The sequence below is a fragment of the Sipha flava genome, unplaced genomic scaffold (assembly GCF_003268045.1).
Source record: "Sipha flava isolate LNK unplaced genomic scaffold, YSA_version1 68_pilon_pilon, whole genome shotgun sequence".
Classification (NCBI taxonomy): domain Eukaryota; kingdom Metazoa; phylum Arthropoda; class Insecta; order Hemiptera; family Aphididae; genus Sipha; species Sipha flava.
This window is the reverse complement of record NW_020273608.1, coordinates 1,227,564-1,246,417: the sequence shown is the minus strand read 5'-3', so window position 1 is coordinate 1,246,417 and position 18,854 is coordinate 1,227,564. Positions and strand designations below refer to the sequence as shown.

At 34.5% G+C, this 18,854-nt stretch overlaps 1 protein-coding gene across 4 annotated transcripts in view; it reads left to right on the top strand.

Moving 5' to 3' along the window:
- The window catches only part of LOC112691953 (potassium voltage-gated channel protein Shaw-like), a 277,263-nt gene that overhangs the window by 236,592 nt on the left and 21,817 nt on the right, over positions 1-18,854 (top strand). For all 4 annotated transcript variants that reach the window (XM_025566434.1, XM_025566432.1, XM_025566435.1 and 1 more), the window contains 4 exons: positions 9,041-9,292; positions 14,562-14,873; positions 15,558-15,767; positions 17,616-17,799. In XM_025566434.1, the coding sequence (XP_025422219.1) occupies positions 9,041-9,292; positions 14,562-14,873; positions 15,558-15,767; positions 17,616-17,799 (958 nt within the window). The remainder of the gene's footprint in view (positions 1-9,040; positions 9,293-14,561; positions 14,874-15,557; positions 15,768-17,615; positions 17,800-18,854) is intronic.

Genomic DNA, 18,854 nt, shown 5'->3' with positions numbered 1-18,854 from the left:
TATATTATGTGTCCATAATCGCCGCCAGCACATTGTACGGGTTATTTACATTTTGGATAAATCAAAATGTCAATAATAATTAATTCTAAGAATCACCATTACGCGACAGATATTTGATACTCGATGGAGGGAAAAAAAGCTAGCGGGGTTTCGAGATGTACAACACGGACGATGCTAATAATTAATAATTAATATTCAGAAGATAACCGTCGGCACTGGCGTAATAAATAATTATTAATAAACAAAAAGTGTGAACCCGATATGAACGAAACGTTATTAATGTCTCGATGAACGAATGAAACTATGAATATCATGTAAAAAACAAATACAAAAGTGTCATGTACCGTATGCGATAAAATAAAATCATGTCCGTAGAAATAATACCGCTATTTGTTTTTAATTAAAACACGTACACGTTGTAATCATAAATAACGTTTCGTTTACGTTAATGCACTCTTATAGCTATCGCATTTTGTTGAGCGAAGAGGGAATAATATTTTTATTTATTTATTTATTTTTTTTTTTTTTTTTTTATAATCAACCAGCCAACGGTAATATAGTTTTTAATCGATGTTCAAAACAATATCGGGACTAAATAATCGCTCGTACAACTACGAAACACAAATCAATTTCACTGCATTTTAAAACTCCGTTAAAAGTGTCAAATGTTACTGAATGTACGTGACTTTATGCGTGAACTCAATCGATGTAACTAATCTTCGGGGTTAACGGTTAAAAAATTAATGCCTGTGTTAATTTTGCAAACAAGTTTTTTTTGGGTTCGGACGGCGCTCCGTATAGATAATTGTGGTACACGGGTGACAAGGGGGCAATGTATGAAGCGGCTACGGTGATGACCTGCACCGTATTGAAATACTATTTCATAAAACAAGCATTATTATTTTTCGTGGTCATTCTCTCGCACTGCAACCATCGCCACCATCGTATTTTTTGGAAGAAATCGTATTTTTCGTGTCGCCAACGGTAACATTAAATTAAAATATTGTTCTCTAGAACGAAAAATTCGTTTCGAAAATATAAACTTAACGCAGGAAAGAAATACCGTTATGAAGCCAGCTTAAGTTAATCATCAATGCCCGTATTCGGTAAATAATCAGTAAATAAAAAGTAAGTAGTAGAAAACACGAATCCATAGTTGCAACTCACTTTAGCTGTTATCCGTCGAAATAAATGTTCAGTTAACTTTAGGGGGATCGGAGTATTCACTTTTGATAAAGTGTCGTAGTTTAGGTGAATGCTCGTTTTTACTATTAAAATATTAATTATTCCCATAAAACTGCAGTTACTAGTGATTGATTTGCATATAAATATCGCGTAAAAAGATTTATTCGAACAAGCAAAAAAAAAAATGTCAATATTTTTTTCTGGACCGTAATATATTGTTTAATATACTGCTTTCTTTTCTGTTTCTTGTTTTTATATCCCCCTCCATATTGTAAATTACAAAAAAAACAATACATAGATAGAATATTATAAAATTTGAATGAGGAAATTATTCTATATATCTTGAAATCCGTTTGGGAAAAAGCTATAAAAGGCGTGTAGAACATTATGTTTTTGACTCGGTGCTCGAAACAACTCCAAAACCGGAGAGAAAAAAAATCTAACGATATTATATCATGAAACACTCAGTTGGAGGAATGTTCTTATATTACCTCCCCCGATCCCTATTGCCATTCTCTCTATCAACTCTCTCTCGCAGTCACTACTGTCGTGACACCAGCAGCAGTGTTGTAAGTAGACGGAGAGGTGTTCAACCCACCCCTCGTTGCCAAAATCCCAACTAGTAAATAAACGGGTAATAATAAAAATAACTGTTACCTTTATATAATGACCTCCTCCCCCGATAAAAAAACTTAACTGCGCTATTGACCGTCATCACTGGAGTGAATGTATGTTTTACGCTTCCGACCCCGATAATCGTTCGGAACCCGACACCATTGCAATCGTTCCAAGAACAACACGACCATTGACTGCAACCCCTGGGTAGGTTGCAATTCAAACGCAAATCGCCGATCAGCTATGTGTCAGCACGAGAAATCTACACGAAAAATATACCGTGTCCGTATGCCTGTTCGAAATGGTTTTTGAAAAGGTTCCGGATCCCGCTACTCCCGACAATCGTTTCCCCATGGCCCTGTCCGGTCCGGACCGAAGTCAAAAACTTCACATCCATTCCTAACCACGGTACATTGTGAACCCGTACGCCGTTTTATAGTGCTCGACTTGACAAAATTAAAGAAGGTTAGGGACTCTGTTTGCTTGAAAAAATTTCTGCTTCTGCGGTCCAGTGGGTTACTTAACTGCAGTATTTATTACTTTTTCTTCGGGTGCTGTGTTCGTTAACAAACGTGAGCAACCGTGCCATTAATATAATCTTTATCAATGGCTACTCTGAATAATGAAATCGTTGGTGTACTGTACCACCTTCTGATTTCTGAGGTTGCTTATCCAAAAGATTTGAGGTCTTCCGCCGTTTAAATTTACTCCTGCGTGCGCATAACATTTTTAACGGTTTTTTCAAAGTGGTATGTTCAATTGCGTTGCGTTTTGTTAGCTAAACTAATTTTTCACTCATTGTTGTTTACGATTATTCCTTAAAAATGATTTCACAAGTCTTTGCGGTATTTGCTTTCCGGCCGGTGATTGTCAACAGAAAAATGAAAAACACAATATCCGAATGGCATTGTAAATAAAACTACACCATCGGTATTGTCTATCGTCGCTGCGTGTCTTCGACAACAGCGTAATATTACATAGAACTCGTATGCTTTCGAACGAACCAAACATTTTAAAACACTTATCGTATCCGTTTCACTTGACCGTTAATATAGTATTACAATATTGTTTCAATAAATTCGGAAACGTTTGGAAGAAATGTGGCATTTTAAAGTCACTAAAAGAAATGCCAAAGTGTTAATACATTTGCATAATGTGCGTTTATATCATATACGGTCTTACGTATGTTATATCGAAGTGTGTGGTAATTTATTTACGATTTAATCTTGCGATTATTTAAGTTGAAAAAATATTTAAAATTCAAACGATTCAGCACACAAAAGGTGATTTTAATATTTAATTACAATTTTGCTTATTGGTGTCCACTTACTCATGTTGAACATAAAAAAAAATTGTCGAACAACCCAGAAAACGCTTTTCTTTGTATGCCCATAAAATAAAGCGCTTTTACGTGAAAACGCACTTTTTAAAAACATATTTAATATTTTTTGTTCCCTCGATCATTTAAAGGAAAACGAAGTTTTTGGTTTACGCTAAAGTTTGATGTTTGACGACAACAACAATAACAGTCCATTATAATATTTAATTACCAGTATCAAACCTTTATATAGTGCCAAGTGTAATAAAATTGATCACTTATGCGTCATTATATAGAATTATAATGCAATTTCTTTGATACTCAACTTTTAGTACTATAAACAAAATATATATTTATTTATACATATAAAAAAGTAATAATATTATTATCAATGCTATGCAAATTGAACGGTAATTGAATGTTTTTTTATTACTGCCGCAACAGTTTTCCACAGCATCCGTGTACTGTATTTGGATAACTATTTTCAGTCGAAATCATCCGGGCAGTTCGCAGTGATTCGATAATAATTTTAATCAAGTTCGTAAAAATAGAAATAAATAGTAATAATAATAATAAAATTGACCTTAAATACTTTGATGATCAACTAAATTATTTTCCGGGCGGAGAAGTTAATTATTTCAGGGTTCTGTTGGTATAATATTTAGTACCTAATTATTCGATTTTGAGATTATTTCTTCGAATTCAAAACTCTCCTAAGCAAGATAAATTAACTGCCTTGATTCAGGTAACCTTTCCTTTATAAATCACGAATTTTTAATGTGATTAAATTCTAATAATTTCCATTAAACCAGCCGTTTCATGTTTTCATTAATTGGTATCTGCGTTGTTGATGAAAATTATATTTACATCGTATTAACGTTGGAGGATTAAATAATTACCATGGCATACTCTTCATACCGTTAACCTTCACCCGGTGTGTAAAGATTCATCTAGTATTATATGATCAAAAAGTTAATATAAATATGGCATGTTGCGAAATGATTACAAATTTCAGATACTAAAGTTGTATAAGGTAGTATTATATTATAAATAATAAATTTAATAAATCAATATAATAAAATATATTAACTGGAAGTGAATTTAACGATTTTCTAAATTCAATCGAATGTCGACAAATAACAGACACTTTTTTTTATTAATTTTAATTGTTGTAATAATTTTTAATTTATTTGAATTTATTTGGACGGTGCCGAATTATGTTTTTATGAATGTTTTCGTTTTATTGCCAAGTATATGTAATTATAATTTTTGAGATAAAACTAATTACAGTATAATGGCTAAAAGCAATTTTGTCCTTAATTCCCACCAAAAGTCTAATAGATAGTCGGGCTTAATCTATTTAAATTATACTCTTAGACTTTTTTTTTGTATACTGTATCTCAACAAAACGTTTTGCATTTTTATCATTGAATGTTTTATAATTGCATAACAACAAATAAAATATCAAATTTATTATTTCAAATGAGTGTTTTCCGTTTACACCGAAAATAACACTTCATGTTTATACTTCAAGAATTATTTATCATATAAATTACAAATAACTATGTTATCTCAAAATAGGTAACTATTTGTGCTTAAAAATATACATGCAACATACTAAATAAATACAAATCTCATCATTATAATTAATACTCGAACAATCTGATTTGTAAATAGAATAGATAAAATACAGGACTAGTCTAACTTATTTTGTGCCTCTATTTTATAACAAACCAAGATACATATTTCGGTCATATACATTTAAGTTATTGTATCTTTTTATAATATTATTTTAATAATTTTCATTAATAATGCTTGATCACTTTACGAGTAAGTATATTTCGTGTGTATTTCACATATTTATAAGAAAATCCTATATTTTTAAGTGTTTACCAATGAATAACTGAAATAACTGAAATAATAATTTAATTATTTGTCGTTTTTTTCAATATTTCTTTAATTATTTTCCATTATGTACCCAACCACGCCAGAATACATTTTGCAATTTGAATAATTTATTTTTCAATTATTCTTTTCTACTCCCCAGCAAACAACTTATTTTTTTATTTCTATTTTCCCTAGGTTATCTCACTCTTATTTCAAATTTTCTTTCTCATTACCGTTCCATAGCTATTATTCGTATTATTTCGTAGTTGTACGAATTCTACTGACTTCTTAATTAACATATGTGTATATAACTTAAATCACTATTTACATCATAGTTTATATAGATTCATTGCTATAATTTCCTCGATAAAAGAAAAAGAAAAAACTTATTTAAAAATACACAATTATTAATCATTTATTTTATGTGGTTTAATAATAAATACGTTTTTCAACAACATTTTCGTTAAAAATTAAAATAAATAAAAACTCCGGCGCCAACGGTTAGGGCTAATCCCTAACCAAAACAAGACCACGGTCGGTGAACTTGTATTAATGCAAGTAATGTATTAGTATATTATAATATACTTCGAATTTAAATCATCGGTTTTGCTTGGCTACAATGGTGCAACACTTTATTAGTTTTATTTTTGTTTTTATTCGTTATGGAAAATATTCGTCAACATGATTACATTACCCTCGTTACGTCTTCTATAGGTGTATAAATGGTATGTTATCGTAGTGCCGTTCAATGATTAACTTCTATACCATCCATTAAAAATTATAGCAATTACCTACTATATTGGCGTAAACAAAAAACGGTAGAATATTAAAATTCAATTAAGACAGTTGATCTAGAGTATTTCATCGGCATAATTAACAAATCGGATTGAACTCAGTTGTTATGGAAATGCTCTAATTAACTGCACATAAAAGTATCGTTAAAATAAATATACCAATAGCAATTAAACGTTAGAATTAACTTACATCGATAAATATAATTATGAACTGTTATTAGTACGGCACTACACCTCCTAATAGTGGTAATTATTTATGAAACTTCGATTTCCCGCGCGGATATAAATACGCGCTTGCCAGTTATGAGCACGATTAATATCCTCGAGACGAATTAGAATAATTAATACGGCGTGTGAAAGGATTAGTAAAAATAAAACGGAACATTACGCTTTTGGAACACGTTTTGTTGAGCCTGTTGGCAACAGTAGTTGTAAACAGATGTAAAAACTTAATAGAGTCGTCAACGCGTAGATCTAATTAAAACGGTATTGCTTATGTTCCGATCCACGCACATCGGTTCGCTGTTTGAGCACCGCAAAGGCGTCTTTTGCGCTCGCACGACTATGGACGCATTTGGTATGAGCTTTGCATAAATGGATATAGGATTACGGTCTCGACGGTCGGCCGCCGATGCGTGGATTTGGTTCACAAAACCGCATTTTCCAAAACGGAACGGACGTCCAGTTGTGTACCTGCGTAAGCATTGCGCGCGGTCTTGGGCAGTAAAACCGTGTACCGACACAATTATTCCGGTCGGATGGACACGAAACGCGTGTTCGCCAACTCGCCGCAAAACGTTTTCGTTGTCGGCGGTTAACTTTACCTCGGGTCACAGGGATGGTGGTCGCGTCCGGCAGGCTCATTTGATCGGACCCGCGTGTAAATCCCCGCACGACCGTTGGCCCCGGACCGGGAAGGGATTTAGGATGCGGCTGATCGGCGAAAGTGTGGCTCTCGATTTTTCCCTTTCGATTTGCTCGTCCAACCACGGAGTCTTGTCCGCCAAAGGGAACGCGTTCGTTCATCTAGACGTTACCGGCGTACTTTTTCGCCACGTACGAACGCGAGCGCGACTGAGGATTTCGTTTTTGCGGGTCTAGAATACGTTCGCATACGACCGGTGACCACCGCTGTCCTAACTCTAATATGAGGTAGGGAAGGTGGACGAATAATATCCCGCTCGATAGGGGTAGGAGCTATATTTATTTAACCCCTAAAATCCTAGATGTGCTCCAGGAATTAAAACAACATGTATTGCATCCAGGGACTGGAACCGTACCTAAAAAAACCGGTTTTGGAATCGGAACTCTTTGAATATTGAGAACCGGGACCACACCGAAACCCTAATTTAAATTAATTTTAAAATCGGAACCCCACCGGAACCTTTATTTGTATTTATTTAAAAAGCGGAATCTCACTGGAACCGATAATTTTTTGTAAAGGTTTTTTACTATTAATTTCGGTATTGTTATAATTGCATAATTTTTATTTATATCTGTCATTAATTGGAAGAACTACACAAATACGTAGATCTATTATTATTACTATCGGGATTAATAGTATTCAAAAATAATCATGCAAGTACTAACAGAGTTTAGATGTGCCATTAAACTATAAAAATATACAATAGTTTTATGTAACAACTGATAATAATGTAATACTGTAATAGGAATTACAACAAAATTAGTCATTATTTACTGCGTATGGGTTTTCCAATTCCCATAATAACGAGAAATTCTAAAATTATGTCTATAAATAACTTTTGTAGGCATGTTATGATTGTGACTATCGTTATCTGATGTACAACATACCTGAGCTATATTTTAAAAATGTCAATACTGAATAAGATAATATAATATAATAATAATAATAATAATAATATATAATAACAAGTGGTAATTCTCATAGCAATGTTATAAAAAAACATGAAACGACATTTAAAACAGGATAGTCGAGACGGTGATAAGTACACTTTTACTTAATTAGTCCTAAGTCCATTTAAATGATGGTAGGATATCTGGTTGAAAGTTGGTATTAACTGCTATAATTGACGCTAATTAACACTAGTAATATTTTTAAAAAAATTGAAACAGAACCAAATTTTTCTCACATTAATATAATACCAAACTTGAAACTAATTTTTCATTTTTTAAGAACCCAAAATAAACTGAAACCGAAATTTTAGTTTTTTTTTTTTAAACCGAAAAGAAACCGAAACCCAAATTTTAGTTATTTTAAAATTGACATCAAAAGCGGAACCGATTTTTTTTTCTAGGAAACGAACCAGAACTGGAACAGTACAATTTATTAAGGTTTTAGTCCCTGATTGCATCCGATGTACATATATGTTTATTTATTTTTTAACTTTATATTATATAACTGTTGAAAACTTCCTTAAGATGTTTAGATCTTATATGTATTCTTATTTCAGTAAATATAGAGCGAATTCCTACACAAACGTATCCGTTTATAGAGGGGGGAAGAAGAAATCAAATATGCTACTGAATACAATATACTGACCGGCATTCACACCATCGTTTTACCGGTTCCATTGCAGTAACAATCTGTCACTAAACTCACAATATGGGTTCAGATTTTTGCATAACTAGCGCTCATCGTTTTCCAAAACGATTTCACGGAGAAATGGTTCCCCTGATACCATTACATTATCTATTTGATTTGAGTTAAAATGTACATTAACAATAAATGAAGACGTTTAGATATATATTTAAATCTATAGTTTTCATTTTATTTCAATACATAAGGATAGAAAACATAAACAATTCTGTGGCTCATACTTGGAAGGGATATGTACATATTAAGTGAGGGGGAGCTATGCGAACTAAGCAAAGAATTGTACCTGTATGAAGCTTTCCGACGATTCGTACGTCCCAAGGCAGAACGGAGACCCGAACGACTTGTGTTCATGCTCGAAAAGACATATACCTTTAACAGTTGATGACGATCGATTGTGTTGTACGAACAATTAATTTCACAAAAAAACGATTAAAACTTACATCGTAGTTTTATAACAAGATCGGTTTCGTTGCTTCGTTCGTTGGAAAACGACAATTCCGTAATGGTTTCCGTATTGAACATCATTGTTATGAAGTAAGATATTATTATTCGGCCAACGAACGAGAGCGGTGAAAAGCGCGGGTTTCTGAAACAACTTAACTAACATTAATAATAATAGTATTACGATCGTATAATAATATTGCAAGCTGTTTTTTTTTTCAGGTGGTGGCTGTCGTATCGGTGTTTTTTATATGTGTGTCCGTGTTGTCGTTTGCGTTGAAGACTCATCCCGACCTACGAGTGGCCACGCTACGGAACGTCACCGTGCCCAAGGACCGGCCACCAGCTCCGGGCTTGGATCCTCCTCTAGAGTGGGTGCTCAGCAAGGACCGGACCGATCCCCACGAGGCGTTTTTCTACGTGGAACTCGTATGTAACGTCTGGTTCACATTCGAATTGCTCGCCAGGTCCATCGTGAGTACTGCTGTTAGATTTCGAAGGTTTCAGAAGACGGCATACCGTCCGCATGTGTAAACTGATTTGTTATCAGACTAAAACAGAAGAACATGGGTTTGGCGTAGGTTTCTTACGATTTTTTTTTATCGAGCTGAAAGTGTATTTTTTAACTGTGATATTTTACATAAACATAACTCGTTGAAAATTTGAAAAATCATAATTAATCGTAATTAAGTCATTGAATAGATAACATTTTTCCCCAATTCCCTGATTTCCTAATTCTTTTCGATAATAGCTCAGTTTTACATAATAGGTAAAATGACACAAAAAAAAAAAAAAAAAAAAAAAAAATGTTTCCACTGCAAGCAGATGTGCTACTTTGTACGTTTGTAAGGCAAAGGCAACCCATGCGTGTTGGGTCCTATTAGGACCCTAACGCGATTCATCTCCGTCTAATCTCACCGATTGGATCAGCTTTATTCGATGTCAACGTACGGCTGAACTAATATTGGTCAGTTTCGATTAAATCCGTCAAAGTTCGCTATAATATTGATCGTATACAACGACTAAACGTATAGTAATAACGTAAGTCATAGCAGCTTTATCGCCACCGGTAATCGATCGGTAAACCTATTCGACCCGTAGTAACCGAGTTTACGTATTTCGTATTAGATTCTGATTGGGTGAAGGATTGTACTTACAGTCGAAAGCCACATACGTATTTCACGATATCAATATTGCATGCGAGTAGTAAATAATATAATAATCCGGTTAATACGTAATAAACCTAGTGATCGTTTCCTAAAAGATATTCCACGAAATGCAAACGAATTCTGTGAATTTTAGTTGGTCATAGTACGAGTGCGTATGAAGTTGACTGTCGGACTTAATCAAATTTACTTTATCTATTACACATTTATGCATTACGGACAACCGATTGGGTACCGTTATGTCTATTATATTTATAATACAACAGTTCACAATTATTTTTAGTATTAACTATTTTTTTAGTATGCCTATGAATAGTCAATTCGTATGAAATATGGCGGAAAATTATTAATTAATCGTCCACAATCTTGAAATCGATCGTTTTTTATTCTATTCTGAATCATAAAACGATTTGACAGTTAGAAAATAATTCTAATTTTAGGTAAACATGTAAAAAGTGTCTGATAATTATAATATTGATTCCCTATAGACAGTTAATTACGAAAAATACCATTTTTTCGTTTGTAACCCACAGGTTACATCATGCAATACCGATACGGCAACCGGGTTGCTGAGTTTCATCGTTATCGACAAATTGTATTTATTTCATTAATCGTTTGATTTTTCTAAACTTTATCTATATATTTTTTCTTTTAATTATAATGAGTAAAAAATAGTTGACAATGAAATCACGCATTTATTTGAAAAATCATAGGACTCAGAAGATGAGTTTGAAAGTGATGGAGGTTATGATATTGATGAACTGTGGGACACGTATGGTGAAATATTGGAAGAACTTGATAATTTTAATTTTAAGGAAATGAACATTTTTAAATTAATTATTTAAATGAAGCAATTGCCTTTCGATTTACAAATATTTTAATTAAAAAATATTCGTAAGATTATGCAGGAAAAGAAAGGTGCCTGTTACTTTTTATTTTTTTTTCTTGTTAACGAATAAATATTTTAGCAATTACTCGATTAGTTATTTAACAATTTAAATCTGTTTGTCGTTTTAATATTTTTGGTACTCGTCCAATATGCTATTTACCGGACATTTGATGGTTTAGATGCTATCTACCGTAAATATTTTAACTACCGTGTATGCGTTTGATCACTCCGAGGAATAATTTTTTTTAAGAACTTTTTTCAACTCACCACCACAAATTGTTTTGTTTTTAATTTTTATAAATGTTTGGTCGATTGGTAATAAACATCGTATGCTTAAACATTTTTAGCATAATCATATTTCTGGTGATATTTTTATATTTTGTATTTACCTCGTGTTCCATCTTGTATCGTCCACCATGTCCAATCGATAAATGAACATTATGTATAACATCAAATAACTCTTCATTATATACATAATATTTAATTTCGTTGTTTTCAGATACTGGTACAGTTAACTTATTAACATCAGAAACTTTTAACATATTATATTTTTTTAAAAGTTTATAATCATTCGGTTCCTTTTTCTTTAAATTGTTTTTTAATTGATTTATATGTAAAATTAATTGATCATATTTTAACTTGGTAAAAAATGAAGTATTTGAACTTTTTTTTTTCAACAAATTGTTGAAATCTTCATTAAAATTTTCTATATTTGAATAAGTAGTAAGATACGCACTGAATGAATTAACCTGCACTATATAAACGATTCGCGGTTTCTAAATAGTTCATTTTTGAGAATAGGTAAAAGGCCGAATGCACAATAATCACTACAACTACATATAATATAACTTATAAATCAGTTAATATAGTAATAATATATTATGTCACGTATACACGTATAATTTGGATAAGCAGACATCCCCATTGTAAAAATACGATAAGAACAAACAAACTAGTTACAAATAATAATTTGACTTTATTTTAACTATGTTTTACGATTTATCATATATCATTAAATCATTTCATCCGTTATCTATATTGCCCAAATTGTATACTTTGCCCGTAACATATATGATATACAGCATACGAACCTATGGTAGGTATCATGTTAAACTATCATCAAATTACGGTAGATAAAATATTTACGGTGGATAGCATATTGGATGAGTACCATATTTTTTAATTGATATCATAATTAAATAAAATGAACGATTAATAAAACGTGTCTATAAATATTCGTACACCATAGTTGTAAGATTACAAGTGTGGAGCGTCAATGATAATTATGAATGCGTAATGTAACCTGTGGCTACGAAATGTAAAGTTATTTATTTCTAAGACTGGATTAAACGTTCGATTTATTTTCTATACATAAATATTTCTAACTATAAGTGTTGGACGCGAATATTCAATTGAAAAAAAAAAGAAAAAATATAACAAAAAAGGGTCACCATAAAGTGTTCGTGGGAGAAAACATGCGTTTTGGGGTAAACGGAGAGGACCGTAGACGGTGTTCGTACCGATGGTAGTGGCCCTGCGTGTTTTCGACCGGGGTTCCGAGGCCAAAGGACGGATGAATCACGGTAGGAAATAGGATAACCAATACCTCAACAGCCGCATGCGCAGGTACGTGGTTGACAATAACTCGTCCTTCAGCAAACGTCCGACGCACGCGGTCGCTCACAGACAACGTCGCGCCACCTTCTCGTACGGCTAATTTTTGGAGGTCCATTTATATTTTTACGGCATAATAAACGCCGTCTCCTTTCAACGTCCACTGTTTTACGATTCTCGCAGTATTATTATTATTATTATTATTTTTTTTTTTTTTTTTTTTGTATACCGTTCCCCGAGTGAAGCGGCAGTGGCGAGCGAACCGCGGAGAAATTAATTTCTTAGATCAAACGCAGCACCGAGAAAAGACAACGATAACGATCTGTCCACGAGTGCATGACAGCGTAATAACGTATATCAACGGGCGCGCGCAACGAAAACCTTTGACGACGTTAAATAATTGAAACACGGGTCGAATATTACGAATAGTGGAAACGGCTTCCAAACATAATATTCGGTCGGCCCCGTTTGAACGGGGTTGAACGTCTAAACCGCAAATGTATATGCAGATCTCGTATACGGTCACATCGTAACGCGTAACCACATTCGGTCGGTATGCTACCGTGATTAACGACAACAGCAACAACAATAATAATAATAATAATAATGTTTTCGCTGTTGTTCGATTGCAATTCATCTTTATCGATAAAATGGTCGTATCGCGAAACCAGAAAATCAAAATCAGTGTGTGGACCGATTCGATCGTCTTCGTCCTAACCTAGTGAACACGTATGACCAAGTGGGGTAAATACCCCAGAACTTTTTTGAGTGACCCGTGAGCGGGTGACTTAATGAGTGTTGGATGTATTATTGTAGTACCGTAAGATAATCAATAATATCACGTCATTACTAGATAATGAACACTCGTAGTTCACAGGTATGCAATAATCGCTGTTTAATTACAATGTTTTTAGTGAGTAGGTTAGGGTTAATATAGGGTTTACCCCGGTGATATGAATAAGGCTCGGTGCCACTGGCGGTACCCATTGTCCACGCGAATATAAATTTTCTGACCCTCTATTTTCCAAACGTCTACGACGCCATCCTATCAGGTCCAGTCGGTTGTTGTTGACCACACGGTCATATTTTCCGTTGCAACAATAATAATGAATAGTATTTCGATCGAAAAGTCGGGCAATATCGATATCTTTACCAAACCGTGTGTTTATTTTCGTGGGGATGTCATGTTCAACGGACGTGTAAAATTAGAACAATGTTATAAAAATTACGTCTCCCCATGGGCCCCATATAAAAACATAATAAATTCGAAATAATTATTATAACGCGATTGGAAAACGTCAAGAATAGGGCTGAAAAACTTCTAGTACTTAAAAACTTCAAAATATATACGCATATAAAATATACTTTACAAAATGTAATACATACAATATGGTACCTTAATTATATTTTTCATACGAAATTAAAAATTTAATTAAATTACACAATTATAAATTAATTATAAATAAAATTTTAAAATATACAGGCTTTTGTTTTTTTAATTTTCTTCTCCGACATCTTAAGTTAATAATAATCTATTATGGACAACTAAAGTTTATATACTATTTTTTCGTACGCGTCGCGGTGTTATCTATCAGATCGTAAATCACCTAACCAATAGTATTATTATTATATTTTAGATTTGGAAATTCTCACTACAAACATAATATTTATACAGCTCGTTATATGTTATATCGTTACGACATTATATCGAATAACAAAATGTTGCCTACGGTGGTCGAGTCACACGACCACAACAAAATATTGTTTTATTTGTTAGTCACCTGTCGTATATACATTTCACTTAATTGTACATATTATTTTCTTACGCAATAATTGACCATAATATAACAACCATGAGTAAAATTTTGTTTTAAAATTATTTTCTCATACACCAAAATATAACGATAACCTATATTCTGTTGCGGCATGAATATGCGTTTAAGTTTTTCTCGTACTTCCTGTGACCTGAACTAATATTATTCGGATTGAACAAAACTATAAACCGTACGTTTTGGACGCGTCACTACACGTTTCCAAAGCGCTTACGGCGCCATGATACCGTGATCCTTCGCAGGTCACCCCTAACCTCGTGCACTTCGCCAAGTCTCCCGTCAACATCATCGACTTCGTGGCTACATTGAGCTTCTACACGGACACCATGCTGCAGAGCACGCTCGCCCACCGTTTCGACAATACGGAGATATTAGAATTCTTCTCGATCATCCGCATCCTGAGGCTGTTCAAGCTGACCAGACACTCGCCCGGGCTGAAGATACTCATACACACGTTCAAGGCTTCCGCCAAGGAGCTCACGCTGCTCGTGTTCTTCCTGGTGCTGGGCATCGTCGTGTTCGCTAGCCTGGTGTACTATGCGGAACGGCTGCAGGTAAGAACACGCGAGACGCGCGATGCCAGATCGTAACCGGAAATTCGTCTTGAGTGTCTTGCGGTCCTCGCCCGATGCACTTACCAATGGTTGTACTGGTTGGGTCGTACACCCCATCGACTTATTGCCGCGAAACATCCGAATCCGCCTGGACCAGCGGTCGGCAACCTTTCCGGACCCTTGGGCCGCGTGCGCAAATTTATAAGGGTTCGCGGGGCCAATTGACGATAAAAAAACATTGACACGATGTTCGACGAAATTCCCGGGTCTTGGAATTTAACGCGGGCCGTATAAAAGTACCAAATGTGGCCCGCGGTCGCCGGTTACCGACCACTGGCTTAGGCCGTGAACATCTTCACCGAGGGAAGCCGACCGGATGTTTTCAATAATATTATCGAATCGATCGGCTCGTCGTGAAAAACAATGCCGGTAACAAGCGGAAGTGTAGAAAGCGAGGGGATTCACCGGTGAAACCGCGTTCAGTCCATTGGTTTCACCCACATTTTGATCCGGTATCGCGCAAACGAACTCATTTATTTCGCATCGGGGTTTCGAGGGGACATTTTTTTTTTTTTTTTAACAGGCACCGAACGAATTTCGAGTTACTTATGACGCACGGTATCATTTTGTTTGTACGTATTATAGTCTTGTTGCTCTAACGAATCGTTTTCACCCATCCAACAGGCCAACCCGCAGAATGACTTCAAAAGTATTCCGGAGGGCCTGTGGTGGGCCATCGTTACCATGACCACGGTTGGGTACGGTGATATGGCTCCGAAGACCTACATGGGCATGTTCGTGGGCGCGCTATGCGCGTTGGCCGGTGTGCTGACCATCGCGCTTCCCGTCCCCGTCATCGTGTCCAACTTCTCCATGTTCTACTCGCACACGCAGGTATGAGAAGCTCTTTCGTTTTATACAAACATTATCACAAATGTTTTCAGCTCGTCCGACCGGCAGCACGGTCGTATAACTGTTTTGGCGCGAACCTGAAGTTTCCACCCACGAAATTGTTTTCAATTCTTATTGTATATTAAACGTCTAGTTTCTCTATGATCACACAAAAATATTTAACTCGCCAACATCGTTGCACGGGTCTACAGGACGCGCGTTCGACTTTTCGTTCGACTGCCCAACGTCGGACAACCACGGGTAAAAGGTGGACCCGCACAATAAGCATTGCAAAATAGTAGCATTACTAGTTGCGTTCAAAAGATACCTGCAAAAATTGGTATCCGAATCGTGATCAAAGTTTTTTTTTTTTTTTTTTGTACGTACGAGTTGCGGCTCGATGAGATTTACCATATCTATAAGACCTAAATAATATAATAGTACCTCGTTTGATAATAATGACGGTCAACGATCATACAATACAGGTTTTTAGCATGCTGATCTGTATTATTTCAAGGTAGTTTTCAATGTTGACCGATAAAACATAACTGCAGTATGATATAAATACCGAAATACACCTTAGCCAGCGCTTTATTATCGTCAAGAACATTTCACCGTTTTTCTAACTTTACTGTACTAAAATGACTTGTAAAGATTTGAATTTTCTAAATATCAGGATATTCAAATTCGGATTTCAATAAATTTCTTGCCCGGATTGACCGAAGTATCCGGATTATTTGGATTTAAGGATTTGCTTTTTATGTCTCTTATAATTATTTTTAATTTTTATTCAAACACATTTTTTTATTATATTGTAATTAAAATCTATCAAATAAATCAATGTTGTGTTGTATGGATTACAGTGTACTTTTCATGACTTCAAGTTAGGTTTCAATAAAGCCAATTTCAACAATGTCATTAAAATACTTATGTAATTGTTTTTAATTTTTAAGCACAAAACAACACTGGTAGTTAAAACGCGTCGAAAATATGATGAACATAAGTTCGAAAATGATGTTATGGAATTAAATTTATGTGAATATAAAAATCAGTTATTGAACAGCGAAATCGAATTGAATAATCCGGATCATCCGTCAAATCCGGTTATGTCCACCACTACCTGTAGTACTGATGCTACGGATAGTTTTGAGTCTATAGGAAAAATATGAAAAGAAGAACGAAGCTTAGAGTGCACGATTCTATATTCGAAAAAAAAATGTTTAGTTAGTATGTACTCGCGCTACGGTTCTTATGTACTCCAAAAACATCGAGCCACGATTCGTATGCATCTCAAAAATACTCAGGCTGTAATTCGGAAAAAATGTTAACCACGGGACGCAACTATTGTAACCACCCCGCAAAAGGTTCCTTTGCAATTTACATTTCATCCTCCCCTCCCCCTTGGTGAGAAGGTTAGATGATGGCTGCTTTCTAAATATTTGAAATCGTTAAACGATTCTGTTTGCCGTATATTTCATACGATGGACCCGAAAAAATTATATTCAAAACAATAACTCGTACAGAGTTAATATATTATTGTCAAATGATTTATTTTACTCGGAAATAACACTCGGGTTATTTTCCGAGTCCAACATAACAAATGTTAGATGTATAATATTGAGTTTTACGCACGTACGTACAAGTATTACATTAAAATAAGTTTTTCGTTTAATATGAGAATTAAGAACTTAAAAATAAAAAAATAAAACCATGGACATTAAAACGCAATGCTACTGAATTCTGAAAACGTGCATTTTATTTAATTATATAACGTCATGTTTCATTGATCGCGTGGAATCTTGAGAGCGTTGATAAGTACGACGCACTTAAATGTGACTCGTTGAATTTTAGGCTCGTTCAAAGTTACCTAAAAAAAGAAGAAGAGTGCTTCCTGTGGAACAGCCTCGACCAAAACGATGCGACGCTGTTTGCGCGGGTGTCATGGGCGCTGCCGGGTTAATAGGTAACCGAAGGATGGTTCCTAGTCCGTCACCTGGAGCGATGCTCAAAGACAGTTTTGGAGCTCCTAAATTAGGTAAGATCTAATGTTATTTTGCAAGGAAAAAATTACAATTATCACTATTCTAAAAAATTGTTTTTTTCTTTTTATCTAAATCCAATATATAAAGTACCTACTAAACGTTAATACAAGAAATTTAAAAAAAAATAATTTATTTCGAACATAAAAAAAACGAAATTTCGTGGTTATCAACGTAGTTTAAATAATAATTATTGCTTAATATAAAATTATCATAATATCGATAAATTTAAATTATCTTGTAAAAATAAGATGTATCCAGAGTTCGAATTAAATAAACATTACGTTTGTTTGTAAAATAAATATTGCACTACGAGTCGTAAGTAGAAAAACAAAGATCACTCAAAGTGAGATAATAATAAGTTCATATAACATACTGCAATAACCGAAAGCACAATAAAACGGTATATTTATATATTATTATAAACTCTTAATTTAATATAATCGCTCTCCTCTTTATTAAACGTAAAACGAGTTAGATATTAAGATTTAGTAATTGTACTGAGTGCGTTACATTAATTATACCCTCTGTAACTACGACAGCAAATTTATACAACCGGGCTTAACCCTATTATTTTACACAGTTGTACTCGTATAATACTTTTAAATTTAAAATTTTTTTTTGCAAAATAAAAATGCAATGGAACTCCCGTAACTGTTACGCGGGACGGTTTCCTGGGCAAACAATTAGCGCGCAAGTTTTGTTCGTCAAACGATTACATACCTGTTCTGCGTATAAACGTATAATGCATAACTGTTAGTTCGCGTAAAAACAAATACACAAATACGCCATGACGTGACGGAGTGGTAAAAAGCGATTTGCATACACGAGTCGGTTGGAAAAAAGGAATCGCGCATCATTATTCTAGTCGACTTCGCTGCCGGTGAAGGCACTCGATCTCGTTCGCATGTGTTACGTAAAATGTGCGCACAGTAGAGGACGAGGAAAGGCGGAACAGTGAAAAGAAAAGCCAATCGGTACAAGCACGTGACGTGCACCAACGTGTATCCTTAATGAGGTTTGGATGCTCGTAAACAGGCAACGGCGACGA